At 46.4% G+C, this 21,773-nt stretch overlaps 1 protein-coding gene across 2 annotated transcripts in view; it reads left to right on the top strand.

Moving 5' to 3' along the window:
- The first annotated feature begins 232 nt into the window (after window positions 1-232).
- LOC119971305 (plasmanylethanolamine desaturase-like) overlaps window positions 233-21,773 on the top strand; it is a 166,007-nt gene continuing 144,466 nt past the window's right edge. For both annotated transcript variants that reach the window (XM_038806672.1, XM_038806671.1), the window contains exon 1: window positions 233-794. In XM_038806672.1, the coding sequence (XP_038662600.1) occupies window positions 416-794 (379 nt within the window). In that variant the 5' untranslated portion in view covers window positions 233-415. The remainder of the gene's footprint in view (window positions 795-21,773) is intronic.

The following is a 21,773-nucleotide window of genomic DNA, read 5'->3' as shown; positions in this document are numbered from 1 at the left end:
ATGTTCAATTCCAGGTCTTTTGCATCAAAATTGTGCAGGCTTCAGCAAACCCCAACTGCGTGGGACACAGGCAGCTCCAAGTGTACTGCACAATGTCCTAATGTTGCACTCCTAGCTCCTTTGAGATGCAGGCCAACCACATTGAGCCTCCCTGATTCCTCCTTAAAGGCAGGGCAAATTATACTTGGGGAGACCAAATCCGAGCAGTTAACTTGTGCGTTGGCTCGGAGGTGTCACAGGGAATTAAAAGTAAGCGGACATTGGAACCCCACCCCCCAGAAACTTCAGTGAACTGAACCTGTTTACCAATGAGGCATTGACTGGTTTCTGATGTTGAAGTTTTGGAGTGAGAGGAAGCTGCTCCTCTCTGTCTAACTCGCTGCAGAGCTGGAGCAGGAGTTGCACTCAGTTTAAAATGGAGCAGACACTCCGCCCTCAGCCTGCACGTACGGGGCTGCACGTCTTTCCGCACCGCCAGGCTGCTACTCTCCCTGGAGCCTGTTCCTCAGCCTCTCCCCGGCCTTGCCCATCCAGCAGCAGGGGGAGGAGAGTCGCTGCTGGCTGGCGGGTGCTGAATGCGGGCTCCGTGATCGGGACAAGCTGCCGGCTGGCCAAGGAGCCCAGGATGGAGCAGGCGGCCACTGCCCTGTCCGAGGCGGACATTGAGCGGAGCTCCATGGCTGAGGAGGACCCGAACGGGAACGAGCACGGAGCCGGCGCCAGGAGCAGCACCGTGCCGCGCTGGGGACCACAGCACGCGGGGGCCAGGGAGCTGGCACAGCTTTACTCGCCAGGTAAGCAGGGAGGCAACCCCGGGGGCCAGCTACCTGCCTGGGCCACAGCCATTCAGGGGCTTAGACCAGAGCCTGGGGGGCGCACACACACACACAGCCAGGGGAGTGGCCACATCACAACGTCTCCAGGTTTGAGCCTGGCTCCCACACATGACATTATATATGTATAGCTGGGAAAGCCTGGCTAACTCCAGAACAGTCCAGCAAACACCATTACAACAGGTAGTCTGCAAGTTGAAAGCATTTGGCCCTGCTGTCCCCCAGATCATAACTAACCCCACTGCCCCCTTCACTCATAGCCTTGTACTTCCCTCTGTTCAGATACTTCCTGGAAAAGATGCAGCGGTGCCTGTTTCACTGCCTTCCTTCTGCCAGGGCATTTGTATCCCAACTGTATATTGACAATAGTTGACTTTAGTATCCCGATCTTTCCTGGATTGTCAGGATTTTCGTTTTGGGAGTTATTCCAACATGCAATGTTGACAGTTCTCCGGTATCGTGTGTGATGGTGGTAGTGCTCTGGCCTTGGAGTCAAAAGTTTGTGGGATCATAGAAACATAGAAAATAGGAGCAGGAGGAGGTCATTTGGCCCTTTCACCCTGTTCCGCCATTCAATATGAGCATGGCTGATCATCTATTTCAACACCATACTCCAGCACTCTTCCCCATATCCCTTGATGCCTTTAGAGTCTAGAAACCTATCTACTTGCTTCTCAAATATATTCAGCGGCTTGGCCTGTACAGCCTTAGAACAGTACAGCACAGAACAGGCCCTTCGGCCCTCGATGTTGTGCCGAACAAGGATCACCCTACTCAAACCCACATATCCACCCTATACCTGTAACCCAGAGAATTCCACACTCTGAGTGAAGATGTTTCTCCTCATGTCAGTCATAGAGTTTTACAGCCCATTGAGTCCTCAATGGCCTATCTGTATCCTGTGACTGTGACCCCTTGTTCTAGAGCTCCCCCCCCCACCCCAGCCAGAGGAAACAACATCTCTGCATCCAGACTGACGAGCCCTGTCAGAATTTAATCTGTTTCAATTAGATCCCCTCTCATTCTGCTAAACTCCAGTGAATGCAGCCCAGTCGACCCAGTCTCTCCATGCACGACCATGCTGCCACCCCAGGAATCAGTCTGGTGAATCTTCGCTGCGCTCCCTCAATGGCAAAGGTGCTATAGAAATGCAAGATGCTGTTGTTGTTGGAATGAAAGAAGTTACTTGCCCAAACTGTCCCATTAATGTTGATGAATTGCAGTATAAGAATCCACTTTCTGTCACAGAAAGTTTTTTTAAAAAGAAATAATTACATTTATTTGGTACATTTCACAACATCCATTTGCCTTCCTTATTACCTGCTGCACCTGCATACCAATTTTCTGTGTTTCATGCACGAGGACTCCCAGATCCCTCTGCACCGAAGCACCCTGATGTTTCTCTCCATTGAGATAATAAGTTGCCTTTCGATTTTTCTGACCAAAATAGATAACCTCACACTTATCTGCATTAAACTTCATCTGCCAATTTTGGCCCATGCCTAACCTATCTATATCCATTTGTAAATTTCTTATTTCCCCATTGCAATTTACTATCCCACCCATTTTAGTGTCAAATGCGAATTTGGCTTAGTATCTTCTATCCCTGCATTCAAGTCATTAATATCTATTGTAAATAGTCCCCACTAGTTACATCTTGTCAACCAGATAAAGACCCACTTATCCTCACTCTCTCCCTTCTGTCAGGTAGCCAGTCATCTATCCGCGATAATAAATTACCACTAACCCTGTACGATCTTAGCTTGTGTATTAACATTTTGTGCTGCACCTTATCAAATTCATTCTGGAAGTCCAGATATGCTACATCTACAGGGTGCCCATTATATTTTTTCCAATTAAGGAGGAAATTAATATGGCTAATCCACCTACTCTGCACATCTTTGGGTTGTGGGGGTGAGACCCACACAGACACGAGGCGAATGTGTAAACTCCACACGGACAGTGACCTGGGGCTGGGATTGAACCCGGGTCTTTGGCGCCATGGGGCATCAGTGCTAACCTACTGTACTCCTTGTGCACGTATGACTATGTGGCCAAATTCCCCTCCAACTCGATTTTCAAATTTGCTGATGACACCACAGTAGTGGGTCGGATTTTAAACAATGACAAGACAGAGTACAGGAATGAGACAGAGAATCTGGTGAACTGGTGCGACAACAATAATCTCGCCCTCAATGTCAACAAAATGAACGAGATTGTCATTGACTTCAGGAAGCGTAGTAGAAAACATGCCCCTGTCTACATAAGTGGGAATGAAGTAGAAAGGGTCGAGAGCTTCAGGTTTTTAGGTGTCCAGATCACCAACAACCTGTCCTGGTCCCCCCATGCCGACACTATAGTTAAGAAAGCCCACCAACGACTCTACTTTCTCAGACGATTAAGGGAATTTGGCATGTCACCTACGACTCTCACCAACTTCTACAGATGCACTATAGAAAGCATTATTTCTGGTTGTATCACAGCTTGGTATGGTTCCTGCTCTGCCCAAGACCACAGGAAATTACAAAAGGACGTAAATGTAGCCCAGTCCATCATGCAAACCAGCCTCCCATCCATTGACTCTGTCTACAATTCCCATTGCCTCAGAAAGGCAGCCAGCATGATTAAGTACCCCACGCACCCCGGACATACTCTCTTCCACGTTCTTCCGTCAGGAAAAAGATACGAAAGTTTGAGGTCACGTACCAACTGACTTAAGAACAGCTTCTTCCCTACTGCCATCAGACTTTTGAATGGACCTACCTCGTATTAAGTTGATCTTTTCTCTGCACCTTGCTACAACTGTAACATTATATTCTGCAGTCTCTCCTTCCTTCCCTATGTATGGTATGCATTGTTTGTACAGCATGCAAGAAACAATACATTTCACTGTATACTGATACATGTGGTAATAATAAATCAAATCAAATCAAAAACCACTGCGCCACTGTCCGGCCACTTTTTCCCTATTGATGATGATAGTTCTAAGTTCCTCTCTTTCTATTACCTCTGCATTACCTGTTACTATTGGGATGGTACTAATTTCCTCCACCGTGAAACTGAGGCAAAATATTGATTTAGTGTTTTCGAGATCTGTATTCCCCACTATTAACTCCTTGGGCAGCACGGTAGCATAGTGATTAGCACAATTGCTTCACAGCTCCAGGGTCCCAGGTTCGATTCCCGGCTTGGGTCACTGTCTGTGCGGAATCTGCACGTTCTCCCTGTGTGTACGTGGGTTTCCTCCGGGTGCTCCGGTTTCCTCCCACAGTCCAAAAACGTGCAGGTTAGGTGCATTGGCCATGCTAAATTGCCCTAGTGTCCAAAATTGCCCTTATTGATGGGTGGGGTTACTCTGTTATAGGGATAGGGTGGAGGTGTACGGTTGGGAGGGGTGCTCTTTCCAAGAGCCGGTGCAGGCTCGATGGGCCAAATGGCCTCCTTCTGCACTGTAATTCTATGGTCTCATCTGCCAAGGGACCAACATTAAATTTAGCTACTCTCTTACCTTTTATTTGTACAAAGAAGCTTTTGCTACCCTTTTTTTATATTTTCCGCTAGTTTACCTTTTGCTCCTTTATTACTTTTTTAGTAACCCTTTGTTGATCTTTAAAAGTTTCCCAATCTTCCAGCCTGCCACTGGCCTTTCTAATATGGTATGTCTTTGTTTTTGTCTTTGTTATCTTTAACTTCCTTGTTTAGTCATGGATGTTTATCCCCCCTCTTACAGTCTATCTTCCTCTCTGGAATATATTTTTGTTGGGAGGAATTTAATATCTCCTTAAACAACTGCCACCGCTCATCAACTGTCCCGCCTTTTAGTCTTTCTGCCAAGTCCACTTGGGCCAAATCTGTCCTCATGCTGATGTGATGACCTTTGTTTAATACCGTAACTCCGTGTGTGTCTCCAGTTTCTCACCCTCAAACTGAATTTGAAATTTCATCATTCTATGATCACTCTTCCCTAGAGGATCCTTAGCTATGAGGTAATTAATTAAATCCTCCTCATTTCACAATACCAAATCCAGAGTAGCCTGCTCCCTGGTTGGTTCCACAGCATTTGGGATGGCACGGTGGCACAGTGGTTAGCACTGCTGCTTCACAGCTCCAATGACCCGGGTTCAATTCCGGCCTCGGGTGACTATCTATGTGGAGTTTGCACCTTTTCTCTGTGTCTGCTCCGGTTTCATCCCACAGTCTAAATATGTGCAGGTTAGGTGGATTGTTTGTGATAAATTGCCCTTAGTGTCCAAAAGGTTAGGTCAGGTTACGGAGATAGGATGGGGGCGTGGGCTTGAGTGGGATGCTCTATCAAAGGGCCGGTGCAGACTCGATGGGCTGAATGGTCTCCTTCTGCACTGTAAATTCTATGATGTATATTGCTCCAACAAAAAATCTCTAACACATTCAATGAACTCTCCCCCAAGGCTACCCTTGCCAACTTGATTAATCCAGACTATATGCATATTAAAATCACCCATGATGATTGTCATACCTTTCTTACAAGCCTCCAATATTTCCTGCTTTGTACTGTGCCCCACTGTGCAACTACTGTTTGGGGATATATAGATTACTCCCATCAGGGACTGCTTTCCTTTGCTATTTCTTATTACTACTCAGACTGATTCCACGTCTTGATCTCCAGCATCTATATAATTTCTCACAATAACACCAATCCCTTCCATTACCAGAAAAGCTACACCACCTACTTTACCTTTCTGTCTATCCTTCCTAAATACTGATTAATTGTGGATATTGAACTCCCAGACCTGGTCTCTTTGTAACCATGTCTCAGTAATCGCCACCAAATCATACATTTTTGCCTCTGTTTGCGCAGTTAACTCATTAATTTTGTTCAGATTTCTTTGTGCATTCAGACACAAAGCCTTTAAGCTTCTTCAATTATCAAATTTCCCTACTCTTATCTAGAATCATGGTGGCACAGTGGTTAGCATTGCTGCCTCACAGTGCCGGGTTCAATTCTGACCTCTGGTGACTGCGTGGAATTTCTGTGTTCTACCCGTGTGCCTGGGTTTATCTAGGAACTCCGGTTTCCTCCCACAGTCCCAACGATGTGCAGGTCAGGTGGGTTGGCTTCGATAAATTGACCCATGGTGTTCTAAGGTTGGGTGGGGTTACAGGTATACGGTGGGGCATTGGACCTAGGTACAGTGGTCTTTTGAAGGGTTGGTGTAGACTTGATGGGCCAAATGGCTTCCTTATACTAGGGTTTCCATGATTCTTAGTTCAATATTACTTTTGCATATTCTGTCCCTTTTTATTTTCTGGTAACAATCCAGCTCATCATTAACCTACACTTCTACCTTCTCCTTTCATTTTGATTGTCTAATTTTCCATACAACTGCACCCCCCTCCCCTGCCCCACACTATTTAGTTTAAAGCATTGTTATATATTGTGTGGGAATAATGAATAAAAACAAATTACATCACAAATTGGTAATCTGGAATATGAGTTTGAACCTATACATATCTCTATATAGTTTTCCTTCCATCAGTACAGTATAAAATGAATTCACTCCTTTGGCATTATTGTAAGGGAATCTCTTTAGATTGTATTCCCGTCCAATCTTTGGTGTAAAAATACATTGAGACTGGTGGTGGGAAATGGATGAGTAACTTTATTATTGCAGGATACATCCACTTGACTGAAAAGTGGAGGGTTCACAGATATAGGACTCCACAGGGGCGACCTAAAAACACTAAAAATTATTATTTGGGAAACAAATTGTCGTAATAAATAACTAGCTGCTAGGGACACATTTTTGAGTAACACTACAGTCGTCTTTGAATCTTTCCATATTGTAGCTAAGCTCTATACTTCTCTGAATTGGATTTGTTCAATCTCAAATTATTCAATGTTGGGGGATCTGTGGCGTACCAAATATCCGAGGCTGACAGAATCTCTGCCACCATACAAAAATATAACTGAATTGTCTGTAATTTTAAATACCAAGAGCTGCAAACTTTATCTAATTTCAGAGTCTAAAATTAAAACTGACAATTTTATTTAAATACATAGCCTAAATATAGAGTAAGACAAATACTCCTTGTAATGATTAAATTAGGATTCTTCATCAGGCATGAGAATTGTTTTGCCTTTTAACTAAGATTAGATATCTGGTATTTTAAATATAGTTGAAGATGTCACTAATTACAGGGTTACATCTAATGTTGTCGTTAAGTTAATTCCCTGCTCACTGTGGAAGTGAGGCAGCAAAGATCACATTTAATTCCCGATTTGTGCTGAATTAGTTGATCTCAGCTGAGGTGATAGTTGGGCCCAATAATTAGCCTCACGACCTTTTTAGGCGAGGGAAGAGGAAACTTTTTCGGGGGTTTAGTTCCTGATTGCAAATCTGATGCCTCGGCCAAGAAAAGCACACGTATGGATGTTGGACAGGGATAGGATTAGGCATGGCTATGATGTCTCGCAAAGTGAAATAAATGTCAGAACTCCCTCATGATCAGGTGATGCATATGAATGTTTGAAAAGGCAGGCTGGATAGCCCATTGAGCCTGTTCGAGACAGCCATGATACAACTAAGCATCAGGATTCACAATATTGCTTCCGACCAGGAATTGCTTGGGAGAGGTGAAGAAACAGATTTGAAAAAACATGTACCCTGAATTATTAAAACCGATATGAGAAATTTGCCCTGAAACCAAGAAGGTGATCAAAACGAGTACTAGGAGATCATGGTGATTATGAGTGCATCACCTAACATTCCACCCACCTTCCATACAGTGATATCCAGCTCCCTGATCAAAGCTGCTGGCCGAGAATCCATACTTATTGCATGAGCTGGAAAATTGTTCAGTTGTTCCAATGGTTACCGACCCTCTGCAAAAATAAACTCCTGGGGCTGGATTCTCCGACCCCCCCCGCTGGGTCAGAGAATCACCGGGGGCCGTGTGAATCCCGCCCCCGCCGGCCGCCGAATTCTCCGGCACCGGATATTCGGTGGGGGCAGGAATCGCACCGCGCCTGTCGGTGCCCCCCCCCCCCCCCCCCCCCGGCGATTCTCCGGCCTGCGATGGCCCGAAGTCCCGCTGCTGTTATGCCGGTCCTGCCGGCTTGAATTAAACAAGGTGGACGAAATTCTCCGACCCCCACGACGGGTCGGAGAATAGCGGGAGGGCCTTCCCGACATTTTTCCCGCCCTCCCGCTATTCTCCCCCACCACCCGCCCAACTCCCGACCCGAATCGCTGCTGCTGTTTTTTTACGGCCGGCAGCGATTCACAGCTGTTCGATGGGCCGAAGTCCCAGCCCTTTACGCCGTTTAGGAACGGCAAACACACCTGGTCTGGCCGTTCGTAAAAATGGCAGTACCACGGCCGTGCCAAGGGTGCCATGGGCCCGCGATCGGTGCCCACCGATCGCGGGCAGCGGGCCCGATGCCCGCGCACTCTTTCTCCTTCCGCCGCCCCGCAGTATCCATTCGCGGGGCGGCTGAGGGGCAACCCGGCCTGCGCATGCACGGGTTTCGCGCAAATACGCGATGACGTCATCCGCGCATGCGCGGGTTGGAGTCTTCCAATCCGCGCATGCGCGGCTGACGTCATATGACGCGTCAGCCGGCGCTAACTCCGGCAAGCGGGCTTAACGATATTCGTTAAGCCCGTCATGCCGGAGCCTACGGCGTCGGGCTGCTAGCCCCGACCAGGGACCAGAATCGGTTCCCGGTCGGGAAGGGGCGCGCTGGCGTCAAACCCGCCCGGGTTTGACGCCAGCTTTACGATTTCTCCCATTTTGGGAGAATCGCGCCCGGTATTTCCCGGCGGGACCAGGCGGTGCGGGCAGGCTCCGGGGTCCTGGGGGGGCGCAGGGCGGTCAGGCCCCGGGGGGGTGTCCCCACGGTGGCCTGGCCCGCGATCGAGGCCCACCGATCCGCAGGCAGGCCTGTGCCCTGGGGGCACTCTTTTCCTTCCGCGTCGGGCATCAGGGATGGCCAACACGGAGGTGACACCCCCCCACCCCCCTGTGTATGCGCAGGGATGACATCAGCAGCCGCTGACGCTCCCACGCATGCGCTATCTTCCGCCGGCCAAAAGCCTTTCCCGCCAACCGGTGGGGTGCAAACCACTCCGGCGCGGGCCTCGCACCTTAAAGTGACGGCTTGGCCCCTAAAGGTGCGGAGGATTCCGCACCTTTGGGGTTCCGCACCTTTGGGGTGGCCCGACGCTGGAGTAGTTCACGCCACTCTATCCCGCTGGGACCCCCTGCCCAGACGGGTAGGGGAGAATCCAGCCCCTGATATCTAACCTTGGCTGTGCTTACACAGCTTATGTACATAGCCCCATCTCTCCTCTCCGTGCCCCCCCGCCCCCTGTTTTCCCAACACCATTGGGTTCATGTACTCTGTCCATACAGATACAGTCTAGCCTGTTCCATCATTTTCAACACTTGAATCAAATTACTTCAAAGTCTGTGCTACTCCGATAGTAAAAACACTCAGAGAATCATAGAATGTACAGTGGAGAAGGAGGCCATTTGGCCCATTGCGTCCGCACCGGCCCTTGGAAAGAGCACCCTACCCAAGCCCACACCTCCACCCTATCCCCATAACCCAGTAACCCCACCCCGCCTTTTTGGACATTAAGTGCAATTTAGCATGGCCAATCCACCTAACCTGCGCGTCTTTGGATTGTGGGAGGAAACCCACGTGGCACAGGGAAAACGTGTAGACTCCACACAGACAGTAATCCAAGCCCGGAATCGAACCCGGGACCCTGGAGCTGTGGAGCAACTGTGCCAACCACTGGGCTACCGTGCTGCCTTCAACTTTCTTAAGCCTTTTTGATCATTTCAGAGGCCCTCCTTTCAACTTTTTCCAGGAGCTCTATTAACCCACCATGTGACTGGCCCAAAATTGTACCCGGTGTTCCAGATTAATCTTAACCCGTTCTAGAACAAGGACATGGTGTTTCTTTTTACTTTATACTGAATCATCCCTGCTATAAACCCTATTATTCTACATATGTTTGCAACAGCCTCTCTGCCCTGGTGTTGCACTTTGAGAGACCTGTGTGCGATAATATTAAGTTCCAATTATGCATAAATACTGTATTCAGTATTCTGTGCCAAGCATGGCATATGCATTTGGTTCTTGTCCTATCCACATACTGAGGAACTGATTTATATTTGAAGAATGGTTACTCAGTTAAGTAGCAGAGGTTACCAAGTGACTGTGGAACTATACATCAGAATGAATCAGCACTGTAAAGCGAGGACAGCAAATTGAAGGAACAGAAGAAAAATGAATTCTGTGAAAAGCAGAATGCAATATTGTGTAAATTGCAAGATTTTCCGCTGCACAACAGTTGGGTTTACTGTGGGGTAAAGAAAACTTGGTTGTGTTGATCGACGGCCCTTTCAGTGGAGCCACCACACCTAGATACAGATGAATAACCTTTACCTTGTATTTGTAAACCGATCAGACCATACAACTGGCGTTAAATTAGTTTAACCCATTTTTGAGGTTTGAATACGTTAGCAATTCAAATGAGCTTCATGTAAAATGCATCAATGTGCAGGTTTCTAATGCAGTGATTACTTTCACACGGGTTTTCAAAGGCAGAATATTCTTAAGATTCACAATTTGCACAATGAATGTATTGTCTGTGAGCCTCTATCTGTAGTATCTGTTTGCATGTAAAGTAACTAACACCTGGATAACTTTGCAACCAATTATCTTCATTTCAAAGAGCGCCAGAGAAGTGATTATTTTATATTATCAATAAAGACTCACTATTTTGTCCCACACACAGTTCATTTAAAAAGTATATATTTTAATTCAAATTTTCAACATTTTTACAACAATAAACACAACACCAATGCCACGCCTCACCACCCCTGATGGCAGCCAGTTTCCCCAAAGTAGAAGATAAACAAACCCCATCTCTTGTGGATCCCCTCATCTGTCCCTCTCAGAGCAAATTTCACCTTCTTCAAATACAGGAACTCCATTAGATTCCCCAGGCACATTGAGGCACAGGAGGGGAGAAGCTGACCTCCACCCCAGCAGGTCCCGCCTGCGAGCGATCAACGAGGTGAAGGTTAAGACATCTGCCCCTGCACCCATCTGCTACTCCGGCAGGTTTGACATCTCGAATATGGCCTCCCGGGTACCAGGCTCCAAATACCCAACTACTTCCTGTGGTAATGAATTCTACAGGCTCACGGCTCACCACTCTCGCCAGGTGCTGGTTTAGCACACTGGGCTAAATTGCTGGCTTTTAAAGCAGACCAAGGCAGGCCAGCAGCACGGTTCAATTCCTGTACCAGCCTCCCTGAACAGGCGCCGGAATGTGGCGAGTAGGGGTTTTTCACAGTAACTTCATTGAAGCCTACTCGTGACAATAAGCGATTTTCATTTCATTTCATTTCAATATACGTGTAGCACCTCTGACATGAAAATGAAATGAATGAAAATCGCTTATTGTCACAGGTAGGCTTCAATGAAGTTACTGTGAAAAGCCCCTAGTCGCCACATTCTGGCACCTGTTCGGGGAGACTCGTACGGGAATTGAACTGTGCTGCTAGCCTGCCTTGGTCTGCTTTAAAAGCCAGCTATTTAGCTCAGTGTGCTGACATGGTGCTGAAAAACAACCCCCAAAATTTCTCCAACTTCGGGAAGGACTAGAACATATGGAAATGATTGTCTGGGCCCCTCCCATGTCGCTTGCAGCTATCCACCACCTCCTCAAACAGCCGGCTCATCCTCACCCTGGTTAAGTGCACCCTGTGTATGACTTTACTTCTAAAGTTTAGGAAAAGCAGCCAAAACATTAGCAGCCCGAGAGGAGTATAGAATGTGCAAGAGGGGACTTTAAAAGGAAATTAGGAGAGCAAAAAAAGGGACATGAATGGATACTGGAGGTAAAATAAAGGAAAACCCTAGGGTAAAAGGAAAACAAGGGAAAGAATAGGGCCTATTAAGGACCACAGTGGTGGTTTGTGTGTGGAGCTGGAGGACGTAGGTAGGGTTCTAAATAAATACTTTATGTTGGTGTTCCCAAGGGACGATGTGGGTCTAAAAATTAGGGAGAAGAACTCTGATAAAATCAAAGAAATTAACATAGGCCGAGAGAAGGTTCTGAGTGGCCTGGCAGGCTTAAAGTAGATACATATCCAGGGCTGGATGAAATGTATCCCAGGCTGTTGAGTGAGGCAAGGGAGGTAATAGGGGTGCTGGCAATAATTTCCAATTCCGTCCTGGCCACGGGATATTATTCAAGAAACGAGGAAGGATTAAACCAGGAAACTACAGGCCAGTCAGTCGAACCTCAGTGGTGGGGAAACTATTGGAAGCAATTCTGAGAGACCAAATTAATCTGTATTTGGCAAGGCATGATTAATCGAGAACAGTCAGCGTGGGTTTGTTAAGCGGAGGTCTTGTCTGACCAAGTTGATAAAATTTTTCGAAGAAGTGACCAGATGTGTAAATGAGGGCAAGGCTTTCTTTTAAATAAATATTTTTATTCGCCTTTTCAAAATGTTTTACATAATTTGCATTACACATATTTAACAATGCCGCCCTCAACCCAAAAATAAGTCATCAACTGACTAATTAACTACCCCCCCCCCCCCCGCTCCTTTAGCTGCTGACTGAGGCTAATTCCTTAAAGTGAGATATGAACAAATGCCACCTCTTGTGTAACCATCCTCATTCCCTCTGAAGCTAAATTTAACCTTTTCTAGGCTGAGAAATTCTATGAAGTCTCCCAGCCGTACAGAGGCACAGGATGGAGCAACTGACACCTGCCCCCGCCCCTGTCTGGAGCTCCGGCAAGTCCGACACCCTGAATATGGCCTCCAAGGGACTGGGTTGGAGGTCCAACTGTAACACTGTCGACATGGTGCTAAAGAAGGTGCCCCACAACTTGCTCAGATTTTGGCACGACCAAAAACATGTACACCCGATTGGCTGATCCCCTCCTGCACCTTTCACAAATGTCATCAACCCTTTTGAACAGGTGAGCCTAGACTATTTGGACTTCAGCAAGGCTTTTGATAAGGTCCCACATGGGAGACTGAAGGTGAACACAAGAGCCCATGGAATCCAAGGAAATTTGGCAAATTGGATCCAGAATTGACTTGAGTAGCAGGAAGCAGAGGGTGATGGTCAAAGGGTGTTTTTCTGACTGGAAGCCTGTGTCTAGTGGGGTCCCGCAGGGATCAGTGTTAAGGCCCTTGCTGTTTGTGGCTTCTATAAATGATTTAGACTTTAGGAGGGTTGATCATTTAAGTTTGCAGATGATACAGAAATTGGTGGGGTGGTAAATTGTGAGGAGGATAGCCTTCAATCACAGGAGGATAAAGATGGGCTGGTCATATGGTGTGATCAGTGGCAAATGGAATTCAATCTGGATAAGTGTGAGGTGATGCACTTGGGCAGGACAAACAAGGCAAGGGAATACATGGCAAGACTCTGGGAAGCACTAAGGATCAGAGGGACCTTAGTGGTGTGCAAATACCGGTCCCTTAAGGTAGCAGGGCAGGTGGATAAAGTGGTTAAGAAGGCAGATGGTATACTTCCTTTATTAGCTGAGGCATAGAGTTTAAGAGCAGGGAAGTTATGCTGGAACTGCATAAAACATTGGTTAGGCCACAGCTCGAGTATTGTGTGCCGTTCTGGAATCCAGATTTTAAGAGGGATGTGATAGCACTGGAAAGGGTGCAAAGGAGATTTACCAAGCCTGGGCTGGAGAGTTCGAGCTATGAAGAGAGATTGGATCGACTGGGGTTGTTTTCCTTGGAGCAGAGGAGACTGAGGGGGGGACATGATTTTTTTTTTCTTTAAAAAAATATAAATTTAGAGTACCCAATTATTTTTTCCAATTAAGGGGCAATTTAGCATGGCCAATCCACCTATCCTGCACATCTCTGGGTTGTGGAGGTGAAACCCACGCAGACACGGGGAGAATGTGCAAACTCCACACGACAGTGACCCAGGGCTGGGATTCGAACCCGGGTCCTCAGCACCGTAGGCAACAATGCTAACCACTGTGCCACCGTGCTGCCCTAGGGGGGACATGATTGAGATGTATAAAATTATGAGGGGCATAGGGGAATAAAATGTTCCCCTTGGTGGAGGGATCAATGACTCGGGTGCACAGATTTAAGGTAAGGGGCAGGAGGTTTAGAGGGGATGTGAGGAAAAACCTATTCACCCAGAGGGTGTGGGGCATCTGGAACTCACTGACTGAAAGGGTGCGGGTGACAGTGACCCTCAAAACATTTTAAGTATTTAGATGTGCACTTGTGATACCAAGGCATACAAGGCTATGAGCCAAGTGCTGAAAAATGAGATTAGAATAGTTAGGTGGTTGTTTTTGACCGGCACAGAAGCAATGGACCGAAAAGCATTTTCTATGCTGTAGACTTCTATGACTCTATAACAGTGCAAGTTGGTTCCTGCATAGAACAGAGTCGGTCAAGTGAGGCAACCTAATTACATTTGACCAGCTGCTTATGTGATGGATTTATTAAATATTTTTAAATAGCGATTAGAAAGCATATTGGGATATTGTATTTTTGTGCTGTTTGTTTTTAAATTGTCTTTGAGGTTTTGAACAATTGATGAGAAGTGTTTATTCCTTTTGAATCAAAAATCTGGGATCCTGTGCTTTGTTTGTAGGAAGTTTGATATTCAAACTAACACAGGATATTCACGGTGAAACCTATCCCCGTTGGAAATAATTGAGAGTGGGACCATTTCTGAAACCCACACTTGTTGGTAACACACCTGCTGGTGTAACCTTCTGGGATGTGGACTCCACATCTGCCATCCAGTCGAGGCTGGTGGACAGGTTCTGAAGCTACAGGCCCAATCAGAGGGTGTACAACCTGGTAATGGCTGTGCCTCCACGGAGATGGGTGCTGTTGCTGTAGGATGAGGCAAGATGACACCTTCATCTTGAGATTCCCTCTGAAGAAGTATTTACTCTTTTAAATTAAAATGTGGCAACACCAACAACTGACACCCCCTAGGCCCCTTCCATGAAAGGAAAACTTCACAGCCAGACCTTCAGCCACAATTGTAGCTCCCCGATCCCTGTGCCTGGGGGGGGGGGGGGGGGGGGGGGGGGGGGTAAATTGGAAGAGGCCTTGCAAACTGCCTCTGCCACCTGCCACATTTTGATGCCTGCCACTGGGAAGATCCTAGCGGTATTCCCAATATGCCCGTAATTCGGCACCAGTGGCTACCGGCCACTGTTGGACAGTTAGCCCCCGTCTTTGATGACCTGTCTCCAGCAAGTTCACCCAGACCTCAGTGCATTTAGGCTGCAGAGGCAGATTGAGCGGAGTGCAATCTGCCAGAAAATATGGTAACTATTCTGGTTAACTGGTTAAGAGTTATGTTGCTTCGAAAGTGGCAGCAATTTTTGGAAAGGCTATTTACAAACTAACAGCACACATTATATATCTATCTCATTATGAGCATATTTTTAAATATAGCAGGCATAAAACGCATCCCCAGGTTGTTTATAAACAGAAATAGTAAAAGGATAGCTAAATGAAGAATGTTGTCGGTAAAGGTGGTGATGTAGTGGAAGTGTGTAACCTATTTGTAGGTTTAAAAAAAAAGAGAGAAGGCACATGAAAGGTTAGCAGTGCTCAAAATAGAAACTTCACCTGCTCCAGGTGAAATCCATCGCAGGTTGCTGAGGGACGTAAGGGTGGAGACCACAGAAGCTCTGGCCATAATCTTCCAAACCTCCTTGAATATGAGAGTAGTGTCTGAGGACGAGTGGATTGCAAATGTTACATTCCTGTTTTTTTAAAAAAAGGGGAAGAGGGATAAACCTGGCAACCACAGGCCAGTCAGCCTAACATAACATAAAAGGGTGGGGAATATTTAGAGAAAATAATCTGAGAAAGAAAAATAATTATCACTTGGGAAATATGGATTATGAAATGAAATGAAATGAAAATCGCTTATTGTCACGAGTAGGCTTCAATTAAGTTACTGTGAAAAGCCCCTAGTCGCCACATTCCGGCGCTTGTCCGGGGAGGCTGGTACGGGAATCGAACCGTGCTGCTGGCCTGCTTGGTCTGCTTTAAAAGCCAGCGATTTAGCCTTGTGAGCTAAACCAGCCCCTGCAATGACAGCAGGAACTTCTTAAAGGTAAATCATGTTTGATTAACTTAATTGAGAAGTAATGGAGAGGGTGACAAAGGTGGTGTAGGTGATGTATGTATGGACTGCGACGGTAACATCATGCCTGTAAAGGTCATTTGAAAATGACCACTTAAAATAAAACAACAACATGGAATTGACACTGTATCTTTACAAAGTGGACAGAGGAAAGGCAAGTTACTCCATTTGTGGTTTCTCGACAGACTCAGAGAGACATGATAATATACCTCTGTGACATTGCTTAAAATGCAAATGGCTTTCCCAGGTGTTCACTGACTACTCTTCACAATTTCAATAGAAGAGTTTTGACAATAGTTACTTGAACCACCCGCTCCATGAAAAGAGGATATCAAATAAAATAATTCGATGCGACGATCTTTGCCGGAAATTTGACAATATATCAAACATTACGCATTGTATGTCAATTACATCGGCTTCAACTGTGGGCAACGGGATATATCGATACTGCCGTCACATTTATGAAACTGGCTGGAGAGGGCGGCGATTCTTATTAATCCACAAGGGAGTGTAAAAAAACAGCCTTGGACTGGCTCCTTTGAGGGAGAGACCGCCCAGTAAAAGGAAAGAACCTGCCTTGAATAAATAGTCATCTCGGGCAGTGAAAAGGGGCTAATATGTTTTACCGCTAAGATTATTTTTCACTACAGGAGCTTGGCCATAATTTTGTCAGAAACAGCTAGAAATCTCCAACCCCCATTTGTCTTTGTGGAACCTATAGAGAATCCTTCAGGCCTGCAATGTTTTCAACCACCACCGTAACAACTATAAACAAGTGCCCTGTTTCATGTTACTCTGATACTAGTCTTAAGTGCAGGTCACACCTCCAGAAGCCATCTTTCCTTGCGTCTGCATGTTTGAGGAATGGGTGTTTGTTGTGCTTATGTTTCCAGTGTTGTGAAAATAAGCATTTTGTCCTTTGTCTTGATTTAAACTTGCAAGAAAGCCTGTTCATGTCTGTTCTTTAAAGTCATATCACTCAAAAGAGTTAAAACACTCCTTTTCAAAAACACACCTTGTTGCGGTCAGCCACGAGGTATGAAAAGGGGGAATGTTATCCCACACCTCTATTTGTTACAAACTTGGGGCAAAAAAAAACAATCCGCAGACTTGCTCATAGTTTCACTGTGGTGGATATTTAAGATGGACTGCATTAAAAATATTAAATATTGAGGACCTCTGAGCTGCAGTCAAGCATGTAAACATAAATATTAGTCCCAAAGCAAGAAAGGCTGAAATTATTCATATTCTGGCTAATCATTTTGACATTGAGTGAGAGACTGGGGAGGCAAACATAGAACCAGAAACTGACAAAGTAGCATTAACTAGAAATGCAGTGGGAGAGTGTAATCCAACAGTTTAAATTGGCAAAGGAAAAACTGCAGTTGGGTAGTGTGATATACGTACGATTTTGACTCCCAGATAAGATTTTATTTTCAGAAAAACTTACAGCTAGTGTTCAAATTTATTGAAGAAGTGGTTTGGGGTGGCACGGTAGCATAGTGGCTAGCACTGTTGCTTCAGACTCCAGGGACCTGCGTTTGATTCCCGGCTTGGGTCACTGTCTGTGCAGAGTCTGCACGTTCTTCCAGTGTCGAGTCCCGAAAGACAAGCTTGTTAGGAGAATTGGACATTCTGAATTCTCCCTCATTGTACCCGAACAGATGCTGTAGTGTGGCGACTCGGGGATTTTCACAGTAACTTCATTGCAGTGCTAATGTAAGCCTACTTTGTGACACTAATAAAGATTATTATTATTGAATCTCTCTTTGTTTCATTTGAGAAAATTACAAAAACAGTAAAATGGCCAAACACGTCTTGGACTGTACTCTTGCAAGTTGAGTTAAATGAAAGAGTTCATGAAGCTTATTCCGTGTTCTCAAAAGAAAGTTCTCTGGACGATGAACAGGCAGAAACCGCCGTTTTAAAACTAGACGAGTTACTACCGGTGGCCCATCAGAAATTCAGCAAGTTCTGAACCTACATTGAATTTGAAAGAGAGAAACACATGGCTTTTGAATTAGACACCTCGACAGAAACTTTTTTACAAGAACATACATGAACTAATTCTATTGGAAGAATTTAAGAACTATTTCCCAGTTAACGTAAAACCCCGTTTTGAGGAACAATGAGTTACAAGAGTGAGACACACTGCTATCATGGCAGATGACCGTGAGCGTATACACAGACCCTTCAATCGAGGTAAACTTCCAGAGTTCCGGGAAGGACAGCAAGCGGGAGAACGATGGGAAATAGTGAAAGAGCAGAAGGGAGTGAAAGGACAGAAGGTGAAGGAGAAATAAGCTAAAAACAGGAGAATGGGATCCAAAGGACTGCTCCCTGTCTTTAAAAAGAAGGAACTCTCCCAACTTGCTTCCTCTGTGGCAAGCCCAGGGACATGAAAACAGATTTTTAGCATTGCAAGGGGAAACCAATGGGTTGGGGGGGGGGGGGGGGGGGGGGGGGACTCAGAGATTTAACCAATGGCTCAGGACATGAAAGTTGTGGGGCTGGATTCTCCGTTTCTGCAACAAGTGTTCTATGACAGGAAAATTGGCCCTGCACCTGCACCGATTCTGCAACCGGTGAGGGGCTAGCACCGGTGCCGCGTGGAACACCACTGAATCCCATGAAAAATAGTGTGGTATTCGCCGGATCCGTGATGGACACTCACAGGGCTGACAAGCTGCAACCGCGCATAAAATATACACCCCCCACATACACTGATTGGGGCCAAAACGGTGGGACAGGTTGTGCCCACACAGCTGATGGGTCGGTTGGGGCCAGAAGCCACCCAAGGGGGTGCCCCGGGGGGTGGGTCACCTATACAACCCAGGGCACCAGGTTTAAAGTGGGCTGTCAGCAGCTTGCACAGTCGCATGGCTGCCTTGCCGGCTGCGGTAATGGTGCTATGTACCCATCCCCCCCGACCACCGACAGCCGTGCCACTGAAGTATGGTGGTGCTGGACACTGTCCTCTCTCTCTATCGCAGCAGCCACCACGTTCGGTTTATGACGTTTGTGAGCACACGTGGAACTTGGCCCATTGGAGGCGGAGATTCATGGCTGTGCCCACTAATGATATGCAAACGCGTGCATCGCATTGATGCTGTTTTCGAGGTAACGGAGCATCGAGATTCAGCATCAAACTGGTGCATCAAACCGGTGCCTCCCACGAATTTGTCGTTTGCAAACGGAGAATCCCGCTCATGATTTTCGTTAAAACTGACACTGACTCAAATTTCTGTCAAAGCTTATTGTTTAAAGGGACAATGGCCGCTAGCTTTTCTTAAAAACAACAGTAATAGAGTTAAGTATTCTCCGAAATACTGGTTGCTTGCTAACTTTGCTTGTGGCTGGAGATGGAGATGTTTTTGCCTGAAAGCGGAATGAAAGCTAACATTTTGGTTAGTGACCTACTAGTTTCCTTTTGTTAATATAAACCTGCAGAATTAGCTAGTTACATGAGGAAAATTAAAAGATCCTTGCAGAAACTGAGGACTGAAAATCCAACGTCTGTGGATTTTCCCACCTGAAGACTCAAATAAGCAGATTTTGTAGTTTCCATCTGGACTCTGTAACGTAAACTTCCACCAAGCCATCTGGACTTTGTAACGTAAACTGAAAACCCAACAAAGAACAAAGTGCAGGAGGAGGCAGAGAGCCTGGGTTCACCGCCTGTGTTAAAAGGCAGTGTAGCACCTAATGTTATCCTCAAAATCAGGATTACTAATTTACGTGAAACTGAAATGTTTAAATCATGGGTCAAGGGTCAAATTTTTTTTAGGCTATGCTGCAAGCCGAGGAAGTGTCTATAGGCTGCAGTGACCCAAATTAGCCTTATTAAAAACAGGAGACTGGAGAAACTCTTTCCACAAAGCAGTAAACTTAGAAGGAATCGTGTGCAAGAGGATCAACAAGGGGAAGGGAGGTGGTGGTGTAGTGGTATTGTCGCTGAATTAATCATCCAGAGACTGAGGGTAATGCTCTGGGAACCAGGTGCGAATCGTGCCATGGCGGATGGTGAAATTTGAATTCAATAAAAATCTGGAATGAAAAATCTAATGATGACCATGAAACCATTGTCGATTGTCATAAAAACTCATCTGGTTCACTAACCTGGTCTGGCTTACATGTGACTCCAGACCCGTAGCAATGTGGTCCACTCTTAAAATGCCACTCCATTCAAGGGTAATTAGGGACGGGCAACAAATGCTGGCCTTGCCCCCGACACCCACATCCCATGAAAGAGAAAAACCCAAAATGGACTAGCGAAAATATGATGCCCTTTGATAACACTTAATGACACTTAAAGGTGGAAAAGGCATCAAGATTATTTTCATTTTCCAAGCCTTCCTTGCTGCTGAAACACAACTAAAAACAAGAAAGTGTTTTTATTTCTGACTCATCTTAAGGATGATGTGTAACATAAATTGTGAATGAAAAACAAAATTTTACAAGTCAGCTGTAGAAGGTTAATGACCATGACTTTGAGGAGTTTGTGGGAGTGAATGTGGATGAATGTTAATATGTCTTGCTCTGATATTTTTTTTAAATGTGGCTTTTATTCTTTATTTTGCTGGAGGGATGTGATGGTCACATCATGCCCATTTGGCTGACTGAGAAATGGGCATTTAAAAAGAAACTTATGGAATTGTCGCTGGACCTTTACAAAATGGATTGCAAAAAGTCAGCTGACTATTAGTGGTTTATGGACATCACAAGTAGACATGAATATACCTCCTGGGAAGTGACTTAAAAAGCATATGGCTTTCCCAGGTTCTAGTTGACTGTCCCTCAAACGTGTGTGTGTGTGTGCGTGCGTGCGTGCGTGTGTGTGTTCACCCCGGGCACACCGTGTGCAGGTGGACGTGAGCAAGCACTCAGCACACAGGCAGGGGTCAGACTATGGCATAGATTGGGGAGCACTGGCGCTCAGCTCTCTGTGGGCTATCATCACCACCCCCCCTACCTTCGACAGTGACCCGCTGATGGTGCAACACAGTCCCAGCACCCTGGAGTGATGTGACACGTATCCTGGGAGGGTGGGAGATGGGAATGAGGGGGTGATGGACCAGGCCATGAACTAAGTGAATTGGGCGAATATGAAGGCTTTCCTGTTGGACCCTCGCCACGTCCGCCTCTCCTGCAGCCCCTGGCGGGTCCTCCCTGGCCTCTCCTTCCTGCCCCTGCTGTTCCGGCGGCTCCTCATCATCCTCGTCCTCAGAGGTGGCCACGTGTTCCTCATCACCAACCTCCAACTCGTTACCATGCTGCTGTTAGAGGTTGTGGAGGGCACAGCAGATCACCACAAAGCGGGCAACCCTCCGATGGTGTACTGGAGTGTACCACCAAAGTGGTCGCGGCATCGGAACCGCATCTTGAGGAGTCCGGTACACTGCTCGATCATAGCCCGGGTGGCCATATGGGCCTCGTTGTAGTGGGTCTCTGCTTCGATCTAAGCCTCCATACTGGCGTCATTAGCCAGGTCATCAGCGGATACCCCTTAACTCTCAAGAGCCTGGGGTGGTCCTTGTAGAGGTCAGGGTTGACCGACTGCCCTAGGACGTAGCTGTTGCGGGCACTTCCTGGGCAGTGTACATACACGAGCATGATCTTCAACTGGTGGTCGCACACGAGCTGTCTGTTGAGGGAATAGAACCCTTTTGTTTAACATGGGGCTCTCCCAGAGAGCCCGGTGAGCGTTGGGCAACATATGTGGCATCTATTACCCCTTGGAGAATGAGCATCCTGGC

This window comes from Scyliorhinus canicula, chromosome 9 (assembly GCF_902713615.1).
Source record: "Scyliorhinus canicula chromosome 9, sScyCan1.1, whole genome shotgun sequence".
Taxonomy (NCBI): Eukaryota; Metazoa; Chordata; class Chondrichthyes; order Carcharhiniformes; family Scyliorhinidae; genus Scyliorhinus; species Scyliorhinus canicula.
This window is presented reverse-complemented; position numbering and strand designations above follow the sequence as displayed.